We start from the raw sequence: 22,890 nt of genomic DNA on the forward strand, positions 1-22,890 counted from the left end.
CAACCACAAACCTCAATTTATTTAATTTGGGTTATTTTCTAATAGACAAACTTTAGTGAATAGTTGTGGAACTGAAAGGAAATTTGACATCGTTCATTAAAAATTTGACCAGCTTTGTACATACACTGTGCCCATTACAGCACTGTTGAAAATTATTTATCCTTTTACAGATTTCTTGTTTTTGTTTTTTTTTGCCACATTTTATGTTTCATATAGTCAGATCTGAGAAAACCAGAGTAAATTAAATATATTTTACATAACTTTGGAGGAACTTTGACTCTTATTTGCAAAATTGTTTTATATATATAACAGAAAGGGTCTGTTTAAGGTTGTATCTCAATCAGATTTAACTCCAGACTTTGACTAGGTCATTCCAAAGACTGTATTTTGTTTTCTCTGTGCCATTCAAAGGTGGACTTACTGGAGAACTTTGGCTCATTGTCCTGCAGCAAGATTTGGGTGTTTTTCCCTGTGTTTTTGAGCTTAAGATCAAAACGTGATGGCATTTTGTACATACATTATATGGTGTTGATATTTAGAAGTGTTTAATGGATTGTGTTATCACTGTTTTTATGTTATTGTTGTTAATGGTGTCTCCTGAAAATGAGAGAATGAATCACAAGAAATTTTCCTGTATAAATAAAGGATTAATAATGATCACTTTATTTCATAATTTTATGGTACAAACTAGAAATGATGACACCAGTTGAGCTAAACCATCCAAATTGAGGTAAACAATAAATATGATCAGATTTGACTGCATTTCACATCAGTTTTTGAATTTGTTTAGATCGGGGAATGAGGTAATGCCTTTTGAGATCTTTTGGCCTACTTTACTTTTCAATACAGGTCATACGTAAGTAATTAAGTAGTTAAGTAACCATGGCTACATGTGGTTTGTGAAACTGAACTTGGCTTTCAAAACAGTGGCAAATCCCAGATAATTCATGATTTAACAAGAGCCTTACATTTACAGCCAGATTAGACTCGAAAGTGTTTGTGTTTTTCTGTTAATAACTGAAATCCCCCATTATGTATTTACTCTGTTTGTCTGATATCAAAATTAGTTTGTTGGTCTGAAACCTTAAAGAGTGAAATAACAGCAACAACTGAACCATCTAAGGAGGAAATGTATTTTCATGGCTCATATGCTTACCACACTTGTTAAGTTTGGATTAATAAAAGAAAACTTTTTTCACTTCATGAACTACTTTGTATCAGTCTATTACATAAATTCCCAGTAAAATACACTTTAAAAAAGGGCAAAGGTCAAAGTTTAGCATGTTAAACTGCTCCAATGCAGTTTAGCATGCATTGGAGCATGCTAAACTGAGTACACAAATTCCTATCCTTTGCTTCTGTACAGTGTTAAGTCAAATGTTGACAGCAGCACCCTACAGAGTGTGATGCAAACAGTGACACAGTCACAGCAAGGACAGGATAAAAGGGGACGCCATGGGACTCATTGTGAAGAGGGATGCAGAGTCTCAGAGATTCAAAGGCTGGAAAAACACAGAGTCAAGTGGAGACCAGCGATTAAGATTGTGGGGACAGAGGATAAACGACAAGAAGAGAAGGATTGTGGGCCAGTTTGAGTAAAAAGGACGCCATCAGGAAGTAGGACAGCTAGTGTGAGTCAGTATATGAGTGTTTTTTTTGTTTTTTTTTCTTGAAACGTGATTGAGTGGGAGACAAGTTAAAGTGTAACAGCTGAACCTCTGGAATCAAAGGGACAAAGGTGGGATTTCTCTCTCCCCCTTTGCATAAAGCAAGATCGATAGTATCTGTCACCAAGTTTGAAAGTTGAGACTGTACTTCCAAGCTGGGAGATCTGCGTTGCTTAACAAACTGCATTAATGACCCACTATTGATTTGATCTGACACGGCCCCTTTGCTTATTTTTTTTCTTTCTCTTTCTCCCATTTCTTTCATTTTCAGTCAATGACAGATGGATACACCATCGGAGACAGGGATGAGAGAAGGAGAGGGATAACGTCTTCTTTTGTTTTAAGGGCGACTTAAGATCGTCCTGCTCATGTCTCCTTCAGAGTCTGCAACTTCTTATCCCATCTGAGGGAAGGTGCAGACGAAGGATGGATGATTCTCCCTCCAACTTTCTAGTTCTTACCTGATTTCAATACGCTTTAACTTTTGTTGTTTTCAAGCTTGTCATATAAATAAAGTGGTGCATATGTATCGCCTGAAAATTTTCAAACAGACTTCAAAAATATTTGAATACACGTAAAGGTTTTTTTTGTCCAAATTATTACACATCTACTTTATATTCTGACAGAATAAATCTGAGTACAATGCAACAGTCTCTCAGGGCTCATTGAGATGTAAGCTATTATCCCCAGCTTCCAGGACAATAAATAAAAGATGGGAGTGATGAGTGCTATTATTCTCTTGTAAAAAGAAAATACACAGGAGGGCAGCAAGAGACATAACAGCAAAAAATTACAAGAGTGAGCTTCGATTACCTGAAATGGATCATTGATAATAAAAAATTAAAGAGCAAAGAAAGGCGTTTGCCTCTATTTTACTGTTTCTTTCTTTGTTCCCAATTTGTAAGCTTAGACCTGAGCTGTCAGATTTGTCACTGTGCAAATTTATGTTCACGTTCACAAACACATATCACGTTGTTGTGTTCACAAACACATATCCGACGCTTCCTGGGTGGCATCCTTAATCCTTAAAATAAAAACATTTTTTATGACCCGATATGCAGAACCAGTCCAAAGCTGTATGTCACTCCCTCATAATGTAATGTGGGACTTTTATCAACAAAAGTAAGATCCAACTGCTCCTCTAATATTTCCTTTGGCTCATCCATGTTTGAATATTATTTTCGCATTGTCATCGCTATATATTTTACAACTAGAAAGTAATATTGAATTCACACTTGAATTACTCAGGACAGAAATTACAACTCTGTCTGGATAATATGAATTATACACCTTGATCCTCACCCTCAAAAAATGAAAATATAAATAGATAAGAAGGAAATACTTTTCCTGGATGTTCAGAACGTCAAGTTATTTCCCAGAACATAAACAGCTCACCTGACCAATGGTGTGCGCTCTTTAGTCTTGTTATATTGTAGTGGTTCTGCAGAACTTTTACACTAAAATCAATATTTGGTATTAGAACTCAAATTTAGGTTAAAACTAAAAAAGAAATAAAACTGATGAGGTATAAATTATTAATATACAATAGTTTGATTTAAAATACTTTTAATTCTAGATAACAGTAAGTTTAGTTCAATACTTAAAATGCTATCAGCTTAATAACAATAAATCAATCTTAATAAGTGAAATACAAAGGCCATGGGACTGATTATGAAACTGATTGTTTATATACATTTAAATAAAGAAGCTTATCAGCTGATAGAAACACCAACATACAGTAAATCCCCTTCCCAGCCCTCCGTCCTACCGTTCGTACCTCTGGGCTGCAGTCCGGAGCAGCCGAGCCCCCGTTAAAGTGGTTCTGGGCCAGAAAGAAGGGAGAGTTAGCCATGTCCAGGATGGGGTAGTTCACCAGCACCACTTTACTGAAGTTAAACTTGTAGGTGAACCGCTTCCCTTTGGTTTTGTGCAAAATGCGCTTGTTGTAGTAATACCTGCAGAGGAGGGAGGAGAGGATATTGATGCGGGGATGGATGGAGAGGTGGAAAAGGATAAAGGAAAAAGGAAAAGGGGAGGGAAGGATTATTTTAATGCTCGCATCAAGGTTTTGTGTTTCCTCACTGTAAGCAAAGAATAAGTAAACAGTTTTAGCGCTGTGAGGCAAAGGGTTATGTTGATTTCCCACTGTTTTTATTCATCTCTTTTCTCAAATCAATTCACATCTCGCTTCCTTTATTCAATACAATGTGTTTTTTGAGAGAACTTTTACTCAGCAGATAGAAGACAAAAAACAGAAAAAAAATCAAAATGCAGAATCTTTTTGAACTCCTGACATACAGTGCAGCCAAACTATTTCCTTCCATTTCAAGACTATTTTACACTTAAAACAGGGTTTTGTGAAGCTTTATATGTCAAAATGTGAGACTTTTCCAGGCTCGGCTTCACAGTTTTTAATTGAAATGTGAATCTTTTCTGAGGTTCAAGAGTTAAAAACAAAAGTTTATAAAACAGCTTTTAAATCTAAGTATATTTTATTTTATCAAAGCATACCATATTAAGAAAAGATTTGCTATATATATATTTTTTTTTAGCTTACATAACAGTAATAACCAAACCAATTCAGAGTTTGAGTTAACTATCAAAACAGTCAGAAACACAGAAAAGCAAGAAACATTTCTGTCTCAGGAGAAAACAAACTAAATTATTCTAATAATATTCGATAATTGTTCAGTTCCACTGGATTTCTTCTAGTCTATTTCATAAATAAAGAAATACGTTTCAGATTTATAGGTGTTTTATTGTGGCATTGCTTTGACAGCATTAGTTTTAAACTCGAAACTAAAGAACTGATGACTTGAAGCTCATCAAAAAATAAAATACAGCTAAAAAAAAGCTGTTTCCACTGACTGCTGAGGAGGACATGAATTGTTTTTGTCATACAATTTTTTTTTATGTAAAAATTGTGTCAATCTTTTTATATATATATTAAGTGAAGCCTGTCAAATTTTCTTTCAGAAAAAACTTCTTGTTTGAATGAGAAATAAAAAATAATAATCAAAATCTTTCTCAGATATGAACAACTATTGCCCCAAGTGTTGAACTCTTGGAAATTTTTTATCTTCCTCTAATTTTCAGGTTGAGTAAATTTATTTGCTAGAAAAACATGGTGAGAAATTATCGTTATAAATGAAATCACTTCTAAAATAAGAAAATAAAAACTGTTCACCAAGGTAGGCTCACCAACCAGAAAATAAATAAACAATTCCTACAGATATTAATGTTCTTATTTATATCTAACCTTACATTTTTGTAGATTTACAATTTACCAAACTTCAAAATAGGAAAGACAAGAGAGCATGCCATTTGAACAAACCAACATCTCCAAGAAAAACATCTCCAAAGTCACTTTGGAGAACTGAAATAATATGTATTTCTCAGTATTTTTCAGAATTAAGGTTATAATATGATTAAACAACAAAACTTATTTTGAATTTGTGCTTTAAAAATGAGCCTTGTTGTCAGATACTACTGTGCATAAGACACTGAGAAGCAGTCATCATTTCCAACAGAGCAGCAGATTAACAAAACAACAGCAATCTCCATGGAAGCGACCTTCGGTGTCTCCCGACGGGCATGTCAAACCTTCGTCATGCCAGTTTCCTTTACCACCCACAGAGGTGTCACTGTGTACTGTGTGCCAGGATGCTGAGCTGATCAACGGCAGGGGTGCGGGGGGCACGAAGCCATCTGGCTCAGGTAAAGGAGCTGAGAAATCAGGGCTGGGGGCAGGATGTTGGGTGAAAAAAGCTACAGACGATTTATCGCGAGATTCCGACGAATGTTGAAGGAATTCTTTTGTCTCAAACAGATCACAGTCAGAATGCGAAACACAGCCTCAGCATTAAACAGGGGTATGAAGCTCCTCATTATGCAAACACACTCGATCAACAAACAGCAGAATGTTCATATCAGCATGTATTCACAGTGGCTGAACCCCAGTGCAATGATGTGTACATGTTTTGCTTTGCGTGGCAATTGTGCCTTGGCCCCTAATTGAGCAATTAAGTGAGGCTAATTAAGAAGGCTAATTGTGGCCCCAGCCAATTCATAACAATTAGACTCTGACGACAGCCCCCATTTACAAGGGGCCAAAGGAAAGCAGAGGGGGTGGGGGGCAAATTGGAATGGGGTGAAACAAGTCGGGGTGGTGGGCGTTAGCAGAATAAAACTGTGAGTGATTGAGGGGGTGTAAACTGCTCCTCAAATGTGAGGCTGAGTGTTTTCACCATTCCTGGGGAAGTCCGAGCAATTTTCACACCGCAGCTTAATTTTGAAATCCTTATTGAATTTTTTATTTTGCAGCTCAATGGTGAACTTTCCATTAGGATGTCAGCTGATAAGGAGAAATTGAGGGTATTGACGTTCCCCTGGAGAAGTCTCACCTTTATCTTTCTCTTTTCACCGACATGAAAAAGAGAGGCGTTAAGTGAGGATTAAGCTCGGCGAGAGTAAACAAATAATGTAAACTGAGGGCAGGGGACGGGGCGGGGGGTGATAAACTAATCTAATATAGACATACCTCAGCGCCCGGCTCAGCTTGTCGTAGTTCATGTGAGGCTTGCACTTCCTAATCCCCCACAGCCGGGCTACCTCATCTGGGTCCTTGATGACGAACTCCCCATAGTCTCCCTGCCAGGCGATCACACCCTGATACTCCTCCTTCTGCAGCAGCTCCAGGATGAAGTGCCACAGCTGGATTTGCCTGGAACCAGGGCTCGACTCCGGCTTGTAGGCCCAGTCCGGGAAGGCGAACCCTAGGCAGCGAGAGAGAAACAACAAAGGAGGGATAAGGTTAAGGCCTGTCGTTTGTCCCGCTGCTCGCTAGGGGGGGAATGCTGTCTGAATGACTGATGAGTGATGGAGCTGAGGGATGATGTGTTTAATATCACAGCACGTGCCTTGAGCAATGTTAGTCTGTGCTAATGCCCTCTAGCCTCAACAGATTGGTCAGTGGGATGATGACAGCTCGCTGGGGGAGATTTGGTTGATGTTGCCTGGGCCTGAATTTTAACAGCCAACTGTATGCACATCATAGAGGAGCTCGCTTCAGCTGCCAGTGAATCTGGCTGTAAATAGCCTTGTAAAAACACAAGACAGAGCCAATTACCACCAGAGTCTGTAGCATTGCTGAAGAGTTTTTCAGCAAGATTTTTTTTATGATGGTTTTGGTTAATCAGGCATAAATTTACTTGGATGGCTTCCCCGGAATATGTTTTTTTTTAAATTAATTTTTAAAGGAAAAACTTTTTGCCACAAAGTATGTGGAGATAACTCGACTGACAGGAATCGGACTCACCTGGCGTCCAAAGGGCGGGCACCGGGGGGAGCAGCAGATCGCTGACGCAGTTGCAGTCCATGCCTCCACAACACCTGAAACAATAAGACCAATAACCATGCATTTATATCTTGTATCTTATATCTTCTGCAAATAGAAGCAGTCAAACACAAGAGAATATTTACTATTAGTAAAGTTTACGCCAGCCGAGCAGCAACTTTGGTAAAAATCAAGATATTGCGTAAGGGTCTAGAGAAGCGCCGTGAGTTCAAAACGGCACCTCAAATCGATGTGAAATACAGCAAGGTTATGTTTCATATGTCTTCGGTTGAGATAAGGTGTTTGATGGATGTGATCTTGTACAGCCACCTGAGGCCGTGTCTGATGCAATGTGGTGGACATCCCTATAGTGCATTTTCAACCGCAGGAATTACACAGATTTTTAAAAAAGCATCCAAAAAGCCACTGAAGAACATCTTTTTTTTTTTTTTTTTTAAATAGTATTTTAAACATATATGTTAGAGTTTGACTTGTTCTCTGTGGATTTTTAAAAGTAGAATGTGCAAAATAAATTACAAAATATAAAGGGCAGATTAATGCTCTCTTATGACTTGTAGGCAGAATAGAGGTGTGGACGATGAGTTTGTTATGATCTAAGAGTTAAAATGCCCATCATATAAAGAATTCAGAACTTTCACCCAACTTTCAGCTGAAATGTGAATTTCAAGCTAAAATATTAACTAAAAAGTAGAACTGCTCTGAGAAAGTCTCTTTAAAATAATAATCTCAACAAAGCACAACAATAAACTTCCAAAAGGACTCAAACTCCTTGAACTATTTTTCCATTTTGCAAAATTATAACTCCAAACCGCAGTGTATACAATGTATTTTTTTTCTTTCTGATAGACCAACACAAAGTGATACATGATGAAGCTAAAAGAAAATGTTAATAGATTTTTATTTTTAAAGGTTTTACAGGTACTAGTCACCTTTATTTGCAGTAGATTAGGCAGAGAGCTACGGGGGAAGACATGCAGGAATTGAACCCCAAACTGCTGTGTCGAGTATCAATGCCTTCTTTGTAGGAAACAGCTACTTTTCCTCTAATATAAAAAAAATTATTACGTCATACTTTGGGAATGATTTTCCTTCAACATGTACAGGTAAGCTGGTGGAAGTTGATGGGACAATGCATGGAACTGAATTCAAGCAGATTCTGAAAGGAAACCTGTTAAGAGGTTGTAAAAGTGGTGAACCTTATGGCTTATTTCAACCTCCAGTAGAAAAGTCAGACTGAACTTGAATCATTTTACATAGAAGGATTTCTAAAAATGTCATTCCCTAGATGAGTTGGTGGAGATAAAATCACTTTTCCTATTTTATCTGCTAAAAACCATAGAAAACCGCTAATTAATCTCCTTCAACTTCACACTTATAAGACTCTCTGTGTCGATCTGTCACACAAAATCCCAATAAAATATACTTAAGTGTGTATTAACTGTATTGTCTCAGTGACCCTTTGAATGTATGCTAATGAGATTATATTATTCATCTGCAACATTTTGGCTCAAGTTATGTAATTTAGTAAGACATTCTGTTTATCCCTCAAAGACAGTTGTTTTAATTGCCACAACTAGGGAGGGCCAGAAGACGCATTTTCAGACAACTTGTTAAACGTCGCGAAAAAAGGAAAATACAGCAAAAAAATCTGAGATTATCACGAATTGCAGCAACAGTGTTGTAGGACACAAAGCATCTGTGAACAGAAGCTGTTAAAGGGTTCCTCTCCTTTTTAAGGCGTAGTGTACTTCATTTATGCTTGTTTTTTGTGCTTACTGAGATTAAAAAAGAACCATCTGGGTTTTCAGCATGTAAATTAAACAACCGTGAGCCACATGTTTGTCTCCAACCTTTGCTGCCTTACTGAGGAACTTCATGTAACAACTGATGCGCCATTTGCTTTATTCAATAAAAAAGTCATAAGGACTGAGAGTGCAATCACATGCAGGGTAATCTACAATTTCATAGTAAATTAGCATTTTCTTATTTTCTGTCTTATATTTTTAAATGTTTACATTTTTAGATTTAGACACCCAGAAAGTCAAGGAATGACAAATTTAACCTTGTTTGTCCCTAATCTTTATCTGAAAATCTCAAAAAGATTGGTTGATTGCTTTTGTAGAAAAAGAATGGTGGGAGTTTTTAGTTTGATGCAATTAATGAGAAGAAGAAAAAAACAGATTTGTCAGTATTTGACTTGCAAAGATCTCTGGCTGATTAATTGGGACGCCACCAGAAACAAACCTGTACGTTTTTGTGTATAATTAAGTTAAAACTCACAAAATTGTATTAAATGAGAGAAAAATAAATAAAAAAATATATACATATTTAATAACCATAAAAAATAACCAAACAAATTAATAAGCCAGAGCAAAATGTCATGAAAGTTTTTTGTAATGTGCATGTTTGAAATTTCTCATCAGTCATTTTGTTTGATTTGATCTTGTAGATGAACCTCAGTATTTAAAAATTAAGAACACTTTGGAATGTCACTCAGAACCATCTTCTTACTCTGTTAATACAGTCTTACCTGCAACATTTTATTAAATTAGAGAGCATTATGATAACACCTGCCAAATAAACTCATTTAGATGTCTGCAGGCGGGAGACGTGGAGCAGGTTTTGTCGAGCGTTGGATCAGGTTTGGATGTTGCCGTTTCATGGGGGTTGTTTAACAAAAGCTCAGATGGAAGAGGCGAACCTGCTGGTGTCTTTAACGCTAGCCTCTCTCCGTTTCGTCTCGTCTCTTCTCTCTCTCTGCCTCTATTTAATTATGCTCTGTGAATTTTGGATTTTCCCTCCAGCATTGAAATGGAACGTGAATTATTAAGGTGTGTTTGTATAAATTATTATTGCTAACTCCAGGCATTTCTCACTCTCTCTCTACCGGCCTCAGCGTCGCTCTCGCCCCGTTTCTGTAGCCCTTGAATCGTGGCCCCTCTCGCCCTTCTTCTGCTCTTCATTCTCCTTGTGTTCAAGCTCGTTTCTTTGTCCGCAACCTTTTTTTCTCATTCTGTTTATATTTTCTCGTCATTCTTTTTGGGTTTTTTTGTCTGCACACAGTGTTGCTCTCGTTTTTAAAGTGTTCTAATAGCTAATCTATGTCTTCACAAAAAACGACTTGTCACGTGGCTCGTTTTGCATATGATGTCATGCAATATCCAAAGTCTTATTTTCAACCAACATGAGTACTAGTGTCTAATAAACTGTATCTGAAGGACTCCTTGCTTCAAAGTGCGATCATTAGAAAGATGGAAGGTTCTTTGTGTCGGAGGTAGTGATCTATAAGTTTCCTCTTCCCTGTGGGCTACAGGTCATCAATACTGCATCATCTCTTTCATTTGCCATATTCACATGGTCTGCAGCATGTATGGACTCGTCTCCTCAGAGGACCATATGCATGTGCTCCTATCAGTCGGGGGGCTCTCCATCTACCTCTCAAACCACCTACTCACCACCTCAGATCCATACCCATCCACTCTTTTTTCTTCCCCCCCCCCATCCAGCAGCATATCTATACAGGTGACTCCTCCTTTCCTGTTCCCCACCTCCTTTCTATTCACACACCTATCCACTGTCTTGCCTTACCTCACTCCCTGCCTTCTCTCCTGCCCCACCCACCTCCTTTTCACTCCTACTCTGTGTGTTTTGCTTCGCCGCAGTAATTTTCCGTTTGATTTCGGAGGTAATGCATTTTTTACAAATCAAAGAGGAAGCCAGGCTGCCCCTACCTCCTCCTTCTCCTCCTCCTTCTTCTCTCCATCTCTACCTCCCTCTCTCCTTGTTTTCTCCCTGCCCAGTCTCCTGTTCTTGCCCCTGTCGGCCCCCCAGGCCAGAGAGGAGATAAAGGAGCCCCCATCATTTCCTTGTTAGTTTTGATTTGGGCAGCACAGGGCTTTCAAGTTCCCCCCATCACCCCCAGAAACATTATAACTAGCAGCCAAGGGAATACAGTTCCTCGTACACACACACACACACACACACACACCCACACCCACCCGCACGCACACACCCACAGCTGCACATGCATACACAGACTGTCAGATGCAGGCCCATTGTAATGGATTGCACAGTCTCAAACAGATTCTGTAAAAATGTACAAGTATCCAGGTAGCCGTCACACGCAAACAGTGAGAGGCAGTGCACAAAAATAAGACATGGAGCCCATAGATATTGACTGAATCAATACTGACACACTAACACACATCTCACTGAGCAGAACGTGAGAATGCACTTTGTTTACTGTGCTGATTGTGAGGAGAGACATACAAAAGACTCACAAAGCACTTTGTTTTGAGCACAGTGGCTGTGGAAACAACAGGCCGAACAAAACAACCTCTTTCACACAAAAGGTCACCAATAAGCCCGGCGTGGATGACGGATCACACTCTTAGCAGTGTGACAATATGAACAATAGAGACACGGAGTTACTGTACATAGTCACATCTTGGAAACAAAAAATAAACAAATCAAACCAATTTTCTCCACTCAGTCACGGTGCTCCACGTGTTTTGAAGGAGACGCCTGCGCCGGCTTTAACAAACAGATCATTACTGCTCAGGACCCTCCAGTGGGCTGATGAGTCACACACATTCACACAGCTTGCAGCAGAACACTGTGTGCTTGTGACCTGGCAAAACAACAGTTCAAAGGCACACAGAACTCAGAAGATCAAGGTTGAGGGGTCAAAGGCTATTTTGTAATTTTGTGCCAGTTTTAAAGACACCACAAGATGAAGATTAATTAGGAAAACAAGTTAATAATTTTAAATACAGAGTAACTTTAATTTAACTTTTTTGGACTCATTCTAAAGTTCAAATATAAAAATTCATTGCAATTATATTAGATATCTTTTATTAGATTTTGATGCAAAACCTGCAGCCACATCATGTTAAGTGGTTCAAAGATTTGAGTGGAAATTAACTTTAAGTGTGTACTATCCTTGTATCTTCTCTGGTGAGTCTGGTTCCCTTAAAGTGGCAGGGCAGATGGGATCATCTCCACAGTAAATTCACTCATCTAAATACATGACAGACAACATCTGGTTTAGGCAACAAAATAAATTAGCTATGTTGATTATACATATAGAAAGGTTAACCTCTCAGTTTTGGTTGAATTTTTAAATATAAAATTTTCTATATGTATCTTATTCATAAGAATATTCATAAGAATATTTTGGGTAACAAAAATATCTAAAGGCACACTAAATCCAGGTCTTATTTATACATTATAAAAATCAATAATGATTCAAAAAAAGAAGAAAAGGATAGTTGGGATAATTTAATCCACCTAAAAACATTCCTAAGATTCCTGTCATAATTGAAAGTGGTTGCGCCAAACAGAAGGAAATTTTATTAAAAATCATTGGCCAAAAAAAGTCAAATAATTATTAGAATCCAAACATGTCGCAACATCCATACCTGAAAAATGACTCCACTCTATGATGATGCTCCCATCATGTTCTAATGTGGAGGTTTATAATCAGTTTACTTAAGAATTGTCTGTGCCGGTATTTATGTCTGCAAAATGATTTTTATAAAACTTTTCAATAAAGTTTTGATTATTAGAGCCTCAGGTGTGTATAAGTTCAGAGATAGAGAGATAGAGATACATCTTTATTGTCATTGTCACAAGAACAACGAAATTTAAAAGGTGCCATCAGTCAGTGCATATGCTTAAAAACAAAAAAAAAAAAAATACCTTTGAAATAAACAAGAAACTTTTCAAAGAAGTCAAGTCAAGGCAAAATGATTTTCTTTGAGTTGTAGTTGAACTTTTCTTTTGCCTAAATTTGCCAAGTTAACCCGACTGTAAAACAAAGATCCAAAGGAGAATTAAAAATACACCTTTGGTGCAAAACCAAGAAGAAAACTGAACATGACCAAAACGATGATCAACTGTCTCAAAGCCTTGTGCAACTCAGGTCTAAGGCTGTTTAAACCTTTAGATATACCATGCATCTCTTTGACCTATTTAAACTGACATTCTAATTTATCTCAAAAGTATATGACTTAAACTGAAATTTGATTTGTTGTTAAAACCCACAATGCAAATTCTGATATCTAAAACATCCTAAAATGTTCTTTTGACCTCAGACTCTCTGATACTGGTGACAGTTTTTGGGGTGTGTGCATGTTTGGGTCCATCATAAGAGCTGCTGTACTTTGTGCAGCTGAGGTTAGTAGGCCACTGACGAGCGTATGAAGGGAAACATACTGTAACTCTGTTTAGAAATTCTGCAGAGTGACTGGGGTAGAGCAGAGAAAAGGGGGGGCAGTTTGACATTCAGGCAACATTATGTCTCCAGTGCTGTCTAAAGAAGGAAAGAGTGATGGGTCGCGATATAAAAAGATAGAAAACTGTGAGAAGCATGAAGAGTCTGGCCTCTCTTGCTTTCTTTTTCCAAGAGATGAAACGGACTCTGTACATCTGTCTCATCTTCCTCTTTTTTTTTCTTCGGTTGCCCCTGAAAAAGGCCCGACTGAACCCTCTCCCTCTCAATTCCTCTCTCCCGCTTTTCTCCCCTCTCTCTGTTCCTCTCCCTGGTTAGCTCTGACACACTGGTCAGCCTCGGGGTGGAAGAACAGAGGGACTCTGCTATGGGTTTGTTACAGGAGATGGAGAGAAGGAGAGAGGAGATACAAGGAGGGGAGAGACAGAAGACTGAAAGAGCAGGAGGAGGAGGAGGAAGGGGGTTGTTCAGGGAAAAGGAATAGAAACCGCCTATCCAAACGCAAAAGAAAAAAGTCAATGCTGCAGGTATAGTAGCTTATGGTCCTTCTCATTTGTCCACATTTTTCTAAAAATGTGCAGCAATACTGAAGATGTATGCATCATATAAATATTGAATCATTTATGTATGTTGTACCGTTAAGGTTTTCATACTTGGATTGAAAAAAGCTTATTTTTTAAAAACTCCATCTAAATCATAAGCCTCAGAGAAAAACTGTTTCATTTTTTAACAAATAAGAATAATACCTTCATTAGTCAATATAGATGCAAGTCCACAGGCTTCTTTAAAGAAAGCAAATCAACAGCAAAAACTTACTCTACCCTCAAATAAACTGAAACCAGTTTAAGAGCCTAAAATATTTCAAAATACTAAAAAACGACTCCTTTGATTCAAAATCACCAAAATAGACAGCTTATAGTGTTTCAATGGATAAGTTAACACCTTTCATTTTTCTATCTTCTAAGCAGAAAAGAGTTTAATCAGTAAAACTACAGAAAGACATTCTGTATGAGTCAAGGTGCTCATCTATCAACTTCTACAGCACCAAAACGTGCACATGATCACTCATTTGTATCATGAATCCATACACCCATCGCACTGTCATATGAAAGGGAGAGGAATCAGTGCAGTTGCTGTAATGGGAACAGGCAGCACTGCAGCTCTGTCAGTGTATTTAACCAAGATGTATAGTTACAGGAGCACCGAGGCTCTCTGCCCGCTCTCCCACAGAGCGCACATTACTCCACACTGCAGGGGCAGAGCTAATACTGAGTCCTTCACACTGAGACGGGCTATCATCTGACAGCACAACCCAGTCAGAACACCAGCCAGTGAAATTCAGTTTGAAAGATACAGAGCCACAGTGGTTATAGGGATTGCCGATGATTGTCAGTTCGCTATTATGGCCGCTCCTCTCTTCCACTTGTTTCTTCACTACTCAGAACGGTAAGAAACACAAACAAGAATACATGCCTAAACACCCAGCTTTGTGAAGCTAAAAACTTTTGCGTATACAGTAGCAGTCCTTTTTCGAAAACTTTTCTTCCAAAGCGATATAGATTTTCTGATAATCTTTTAATGTGATCTTTTTAATGGTCCACAAGGATTTCAGGGGGTCTTTCCTTTGGACAATGGCTGATTTTCCCTTCATTTTAAATTCAGTACCTAATCATTTTCAAAGGATTTGGGTTTTTGTTTGCTTAGCCACTTATCAGTGATCTATGAATCATGGAAGCATCTGATCGACACCAAGACTGAACAAATGTTGTGTCCACATTGAGCAAACAACCTCGAAAGGAATCAATTTTACATTGTGTCTTTAGGGGCCTCGTTGTAGCCAAACATAATTTGTTCTAATTTTTATAGACAAAGACTGCAGATGATTGCCTTTGAGAGACATAAGTGGTGTTTTAATAACAATAAAAGCCAAAAGAGCTAATACAAACAATTTTTATCAGCAGATGGTCTTACTAAGGTATAATGAGACATCTCGCCACTGATTGACAGTTTTCTTATGTTTCGTAAACAAGCTTTTAAGACTCAACTTTATATGTGGCACTTTTATGTTTACAACAAGCAAACAACACTTAACATGATTGTAGAAAGTTTTATAAAACATATTGTAAGTCAATGTCTACCATATTTTCAGCAAATAATTCCTCGCTAATTTTCTCCTTATAAAACTAGATAATGTTTTGTCTTCTTGTAGTAGACATATCAAAAGAAATAAAATATACAGTTTGGTGGTCAAAACGGGCTTTAACCTACAAATGTCACAAGTGAGCATTAATTTGCTTGTACTGATTTGAGTATGAACACATAAGGACATCAGGATTTGAGATTTAGTTACAAAAAGCAAAAGTATTCCTTTGTAAACTCCTTGAATCTTTAATTGGTTTGAAAACAATAATGGTCTAAAAATTATAAATAGTTTATATCACTTTAAAGGTCATTTATATTCTTGAAAGGAAGTCTTTGCCTAAACCCAGGGGTCAGAGGGAGATATTTGACCCTACAATGTCAAAGGAAACTTCTTGACCAAAATTTTAACAAAACTTTGCTACAACGGCAGTAGTTTGCGTTTGAAGATTTACTTTAAAAGACTAAGATAGTACAGCAGCATACTGGTTTTATAAATGAAATGACACCGTGAAGACAGTTTGGTTTTAGTTAAAGTGTCTGAATTAGACAATAAATTCATCAGGTAACATTTTTTAATAACTCTTCACATCACTGGACACTATCTCCTTGTTGAAGCACAGTGGTGGCAAGATAATACTGTGGGTACCTTTTCTTTAAGAAAAGCAAGCAAAATTGCAGAGTTGATTGGGAGATCTGTCTGTCTGTCTGTCTGTCTGTCTATCTGAACTCCAATTATTAATATTCGTGACAAGAAGTTAAAGAGCAGGTGCATAGAGATGAGGATTTTGTGTGGGAAGCTGTACATAATATGACCAAATTAAAGCAAAATCAATGAACCAACTCCAATTTAAAATCAAATAACTAAAAAAAAAAATCCAAAAAAAATTACCTTATGAAAACTATTATTTAGGAATGGGTGCGACTCATAAGACAATTTACCTTGTAAAGCAATGAATTGCAACAGTGCTTACTGAGCTGGTGACTCAGTAAGCACTTAAATACCCTATTAAGCATGCACAGGTAGGTATGTAAAATTGGATTCATAAAAGGAAAGGAGGTCATTTAATAACAATGTGACTTCTTGCATTTTTAATTGTTCGAAGAACAATTCAGGTTCAATATCACAGGATATGAAAATCACTTTGAAGATTGCTATGTATATATATATATATATATATATATATATATATATATATATATATAATTATTTTTTTTTAAGTCTTTCAAAAGCCATTTCTATTCATGTAGCGAAGTCAGGTGAAATTTAGACTCCAACTGGGCTCATAAATATGAGCCATAGCCTGTGATAAATAAAGGAACTTGTTTTCTCAGATGTTCATGAAAGGTGAAGAACTCCTACAAGAAGTTGAAGAGCAGGTGAGTGGGGATGGGGATGAGGATGTTGAAGCGCGCGAAACGGTACATTGGTATGATATGGAACGCCGGCCTTAAGAAAATAAGGAGGGGAAAGGATGAAGAAAAAAAAGTATCAATCGATAGGGTTAAATTATTCATCGTCATTAATTATCGATCGCTCTCCGCTGCCGGCTCGTCCGCCTCGCGCCAGAGTTGAAAGGAGGGAAAGCGCGCTTTATTAAAACCGGCTCGAGCCTCATTGTTTCATGTCCCGCGGCAAAGAAAAAGCTCGAGTTTGGATCTGCCCGAGCCAGTAGAAAAATACACACACACACAAGCTGCACCTCCTTCCTTTGCTCTCTCTCTCTCTCTCTCTCTCCCTTTTTCTCTTCTCTTTCTCTCTCTCTCCTGACGCGCGGGAGAAGCTTTGGGGAGCTTCGCGCGGTGTTCATGGGGCGGCTGTGTCTCGCGTGGATCGATGAGGGATCAATGGCTCGCGCTGACTAATAGCCAGAGAGCGCCTTTGATCTCGCGGCTGAGAGATCAAAACCTGCGCAAGAGGGTAGAGAAATAGGAAAAGAAACTGTGCCGGCGAGCTGACCTTCACACACATTCACGCACACGCGCACGCACTCCCAATGATGTGTACGTAAACGCCACGTAGCCCACCGCAGCTTTTAGGAACCTGACTGCAGGATATCCTATGAGCAAACAAGCTTTATGAGAGGTGCATGGTAAAACGCCACGTTCAAGTACAAGTGTGATACTCCCGCGCGCACTTATCACACCCCTAGGCGCGCGCACACGCCACTGCGTGTCCTTGTCGGGTTGCTGCTGTTCTTGATTATTTTGACTTCCTCAGACAAGGTGATGCGGTTAGAAAGAGGGAACCATCTGTTGTTTCCAGGGAGCAGATGAGTGTCCTGTGGGCTTAAATTCACGCCTATTGAGAAGAATAGGTGGGGTGGATTAGTCCTGGACTTGGTTACAATGTTTAAAGTTGTTAGGTCTAAAAAAAAGACCCAAAGCTCAGGGGGAAAAAAAGAATATTTTTTAGCAGTTAAGATTTAAAAATTAAAATGAAAGTGTTTTTTGTGGATCATGAGTGAAAATAACTTAAACAAAAACATTTAGAATAAAAGTGGTTATTGGTCTGTTTTGCTGCAGCAGAACACCCACTTTAGTTTTTGGGACACACATGAAAAAATTACAAACGTCTTTTTAGTGCAGGGAATATGAGTCATGAACAAGTTGCAAGAACAGAATGATGTCGTGTTGTTGCACCAAAAAAAAAGTTCTTCTGCAGTATTAATTGGTTTGTATCTAAAAGGGTAATTTGCATCAAATTTGTCATATGTGGAACAATGTTTTTTAAGTTTTTAATGTAAAAAGATTAAAATAAATGGAAAATTCAACAATTCTCAGTTAAGAGAAGTGGAGATATTGAGAGTTTTAACTCAGTTTTAACATGTAGTTGTGTATGAAATGTTGTTATGGTCATGTAGAATTTATCCTTTTTGTGAAATTTCTGGGAACGATGGCAGTTTGACAAGATTGTATAATATTTTTTACTTTTGTGGATGTACAGTGGAGGAAAAACCTATTTGAAACCCCAGATTAATTTGTACGTTTTCCTGACATTATTTGATTGCGTGAAATAAGTGTTTCATCCTCAACCAAAATCTAGCACAGAGGTCAGATTTGCAAACGTCCCAGAAGGGATCTCGGTCCACTTGTCTTTATTCTCCAAAGGTTTCAAGGCTGTCACTTGGCAGCTCAAAGTTTCCACTCCCTCCAGTGTTTTTTGCTGGGACTGGCTTCAAGGTGAAAGACCCAATCTTTGACCCATCTTCAGGAAGTTCTACTCCAACATTCTTTGGTTCATGGCCCTGTTTATCGGTTCCTTGATGAGTTGAAGTTCCTTCCTTAGCAGAGGACTTGGCTCAAAAGCATATTGTTTTCACGTCCTTGTGGATGGTTCATATTTATCATTTCTCTGCGATCCAGCAGAACTCAATGCTGGTTTTATTTGACCACATCACTTCCTCACAAGCCTCCTCTGTATCATTCACATGTCCAATGGCATACTTCACATGGGGCTGTGCATGTGGGTTTTTCAGCGAGGGGATTCTGCCGCCACTGTGGGATCTCGATTCATTTTGGCAAAGTGTTCTTTATTGGTAATGTGATCCATGCAGCCTTGAAATCATGGAAAACTTCATTTCTTTTAATTCTGCAATTTAATCTTTCTCAGAATCATCTTTTATTACCCACAAGCTAAGATCTTGCATGGCACACCCCTGTTGCCCCCAAATTCTTCCATTTTCAAATTATGGTAAAAACATTGGTGTCCTCATCAACAAACTTCTTACTGATGGTCTTGTAGTCCATTCCAGCCTTTTGTGGTTTTGCCAATCTTGTCCATAACATCCTTTGACAGCACTTTTGTCTTGTCCCTAGTGGTGGAGATGCTTGAATTAAACAAAGTGGATCAAATCCTTATTTCATTCAATCAAATGCAATTTAATTTCTAACCCTGATTTAAGCCTTTTTTCTGAACTTTAGTTAAGTTAATTAACATCTTTGTATGAGGCTAAATCTGCAAACTTGGGAGGATCAAAACTCATGTGCTTATGACAAAGCATATCCAGAAACATTAAACTTTTCACTAATATCTTCCTCATCTGACATGGTCAAATGCCTGTTTGTGAATATCGTAGCTTGGATCTTTTAAAAAGTGTCAAGTGCTCAACAGGCCAAATTCCTGCAGTAAATGAGCCAGGTTTGGAGATTTAAAGTGAATAAGTAATATCATTCATCTTAGATACTCATGAAGAACCTGTGGCAATCTTCAGTGTACTCGTACCTTAATGAAGTGCACACTTTATAAAAGAATAAAAACATGTCATAAAGTAAAAGTTTTGAACAGTTAGTGTACATGGAGATGATTTTTCTTTTGTGTGCTGAGACTAAGATGAGAAGGAAAATAAGGATGTTTATTATCATTCTTAAACAAACAGGATAAGTGTGTATGGAGTCCTTGGAGTGATTAAGAGACAGCATTTTTCCTTGTGAAACAATTAGCGTTTTCCACACTTTTACCTGAGGAAATGTGCAAATCTGAGTCTCTGTCTCTCTCCTTTTCCACATCATACCCGGTCCATCTCGCTCTCTTTATCCCCCCATTCGCCCTCCCTCCCTTCCCTCTTTGGTCAGTGAGTTACTCTCTATATCGCGCTCACTTCCCGAATTAACCACTCAAGAAGTCACCACCGACTCAATCAATAGCTCATACATAAACCCTGCTATAATCGCTCCCCCTGCCTGTCTGTCTGCCCCCCTCTCTCCCATCTAACCTCTCCTCTCCTCCCCCCCCTCACCAGCACACTTTTCACACACCCCTTCCCTTTCATTTTTGTGCCTCTGTCATTTACATGCCTTCCACTTTTCAACGTCTGATTATTTTAGACTCTGATAAACATCAAACTTTTGTCACAGGAAGGTAATCAATGGCACTGCAATAATTTCATGCATATATACCACTCAGTTATCACTCCAGCTATATATTTAGCAACCAAATCAATTTTGTATTTAAGAAATAAGAAGGTCAACTACTGTTTTTAGCGCATCCTGAGTCTCATCTTGCAGTTTGATTTTGTTTTGTTGAAGAGGAGACATGTTGAGAGTTTAATCAAAGTCTGCATAACATCCACAAGTATAGAAGGACATTTACTAAATGAAAGACTTAAAACAAGTAACTTTTAAGAGAAATTCTGCTGGGTCGATTTTCTACTTTGTTACAGCAATGCTTTGGGAATAAATGTTATACTGTTGAAAAGCAGGTTTAATTCCCTTTAAAGGGTTCCTCATTTGTAAAGAAAATGGATTTGTAGGTTACTGTGTTAAATATTTGGACTGTTCCCATGAAATCCTTGTCCAATCTACTCCACGAATGCCAAACAAGGTTTTATGGAAACAGTGGGACGATGTGGGGAAGCATCTGCCTCACTGGCAAATAGGAATTGTCATGATCAGAGGCGATCTCAAGGATATCCCAATGAGATTGTGCAACCAGTGGCAATCCCCTATCTCCACTTTTAGGGACTAAGCTCTGTGCACCAAAAAGACACTGCTCACTACAGAGAGGGGTTAATCAAAATATATCTCCTTAATTCGGGAGTGTAGAGGATGGAAGCATCTGACAGCAGTCCTGACCTTATCTTCAATGAATACCTGTGGGAACGACCTCAGGTATTCTGTTAAAGGCAGAGTGACCCACACAGTCACACTGGTTGACTTGTAGAAAGCACTAGTTAAGCACAGAAGTGTGTGACCAAGCTAGTGAATAGCATAAGGAAATGGTGCCATGATGTTGTGGCTTTGTATCGTTCTTCAACTCAAGTTCAACTTAGCGTTAAACTAAATTTTGATCAGTTCAATTGAATTGTGCTCAGTGCAATCAAACTGAGTTCAGTTACATTCAGTTCACAAAAAAGGTCCAGAAAACAAACAGGCTAAACTCAAATCTCACACATTTATCCCAACTCAGTTAAGATGGTTACATTATAATAATCAGTACATCACTAGTAATAGTCAAATTCACATTCATTCCAGTTACGTAAATCCAAGTTAGCAACACATTTTGTTTTCAGCCAGCCGCCAGGTATAAAAACTTTTCTATGCAGAACATTTTCATCACTTTAAGTTAGTCCTGTGCACTACTATGTCTGGTGTTTCCTTAGTTTATAAACTTTAGTAAAGTATAAATCTTAAGAAACACAAAAACAGCGATTTATTAAAGCTTGAATGTATGTGAAAACAACTAATGACCACTAAGAGCACTCTGTCTGTCAGCGTGACTCTAAATCACTTTAACTTCTAAACCAAAAGCACACCTTCCACAGCCAAATAAATGATGAGACAGCCAGCTGAAAACTAATATAGCTTTTCTGAACATAATGCATCATTTCTAGTGAATTCTTGATGCTCCTTTTGGAGTAATTTCAACTGCTTTGGTTTCACCATCTTCTGTAATCCTTCTGGGACCTGATATTTGTGTAACATCACTATAAAATTTATTACAGGAGCAGAGTAATTCTTTTAAGTGCAAAGACACCATCAGCCCATGTTAGAGTGTCCAGCCAGAATGGGCCCAGTATTGCGTTATAGAAAAAACAAGGAGACATCAATATTACATTATCTCATGTTTAACTGCGAGACACAGTTGTTTTGGGGGCCTTAAAGATATTGTATTACCCAAGGAGATGCAGGCAAAAACATACACACACACACACACAGAATAAAAAAGCATTTGAAGAAAGGAAAGAAAGGGAATAACACACAGAGAATTTTAAAATTATAAGGCCTCCACACCCTCTGCTCCTATCCCCTTCTCTCTCTGCCTCTCTCTATCTCTCTTTCTCTGTTTCTTCCCTCGCTTCTCCTCTGACTCTCCCTCCAAAGTCTTTGATTCGTCCGTACGGTTTGATCTGCAAGAGAGCGAGTTTTGTAAACACATTTTTCACGATCATATAGCCACGGGCAAGGGGAGCGTGAGGCGCGGAGGAAGAAGAAGGAGAGACTCAGAGAGAGAGAGAGGGTGTGTGTGCGTGTGGGGGTGAGTGTGTGTGTTGGAGAGGGGGGTGGGGGGTTACATTTAATGAGAGTGCAAGATGGAAGGATAGGCTGACAGAAAATGTGTGGATGGAGTCTGAAATTTGGACTGACTATGATAGCGCACATATGAGAAAGACACGGACATGTTTAAAACACGCACACACACACACACACACACGCAGGGGAGTTGAGGTTGATGGTTTTGAAAAAGGCAAAGCATCACAGAGGTTGACGAAATGTGAAGCAACAAGGAGAAAAAGCAACTTATTCAGTTTTCCTTATGATGCAGAGTTCTGCGACACCCCCAACACAGAATCCACCGATGTGTCACTTTCTCAGTGGGGCCCCCAATGGGGGGCTAACAGGTTGGGGGGCTGACATACAAAGAATTTAAAATCCTGGATACTTCATTTTGTGGGGGGCTTAAAATGTCAGATGTTTTGATTATTAGAGTCCCACAGTGTGGCCTCCCCTTACAAGACTTTGCACTTCTTGCAGTGGCATAAGAAGTAAGCCACCCG

The 22,890-nt window shown here is 38.4% G+C and overlaps 1 protein-coding gene across 3 annotated transcripts in view; it reads right to left on the reverse strand.

The window, feature by feature from the left end:
• The window catches only part of erfl1 (Ets2 repressor factor like 1), a 52,558-nt gene that overhangs the window by 5,244 nt on the left and 24,424 nt on the right, over positions 1 to 22,890 (reverse strand). For 2 of the 3 annotated variants that reach the window (XM_032557696.1, XM_032557695.1), the window contains exons 3-5: positions 6,985 to 7,058; positions 6,208 to 6,442; positions 3,436 to 3,622 (exon numbers count right to left, since the gene is read on the reverse strand). In XM_032557696.1, coding sequence (XP_032413587.1) covers positions 3,436 to 3,622; positions 6,208 to 6,442; positions 6,985 to 7,045 — 483 coding nt within the window. In that variant the 5' untranslated portion in view covers positions 7,046 to 7,058. The remainder of the gene's footprint in view (positions 1 to 3,435; positions 3,623 to 6,207; positions 6,443 to 6,984; positions 7,059 to 22,890) is intronic. The other variant, XM_032557697.1, reaches the window with a different exon arrangement.

The sequence above is a fragment of the Xiphophorus hellerii genome, chromosome 3, assembly GCF_003331165.1.
Source record: "Xiphophorus hellerii strain 12219 chromosome 3, Xiphophorus_hellerii-4.1, whole genome shotgun sequence".
NCBI classification, from domain to species: Eukaryota; Metazoa; Chordata; class Actinopteri; order Cyprinodontiformes; family Poeciliidae; genus Xiphophorus; species Xiphophorus hellerii.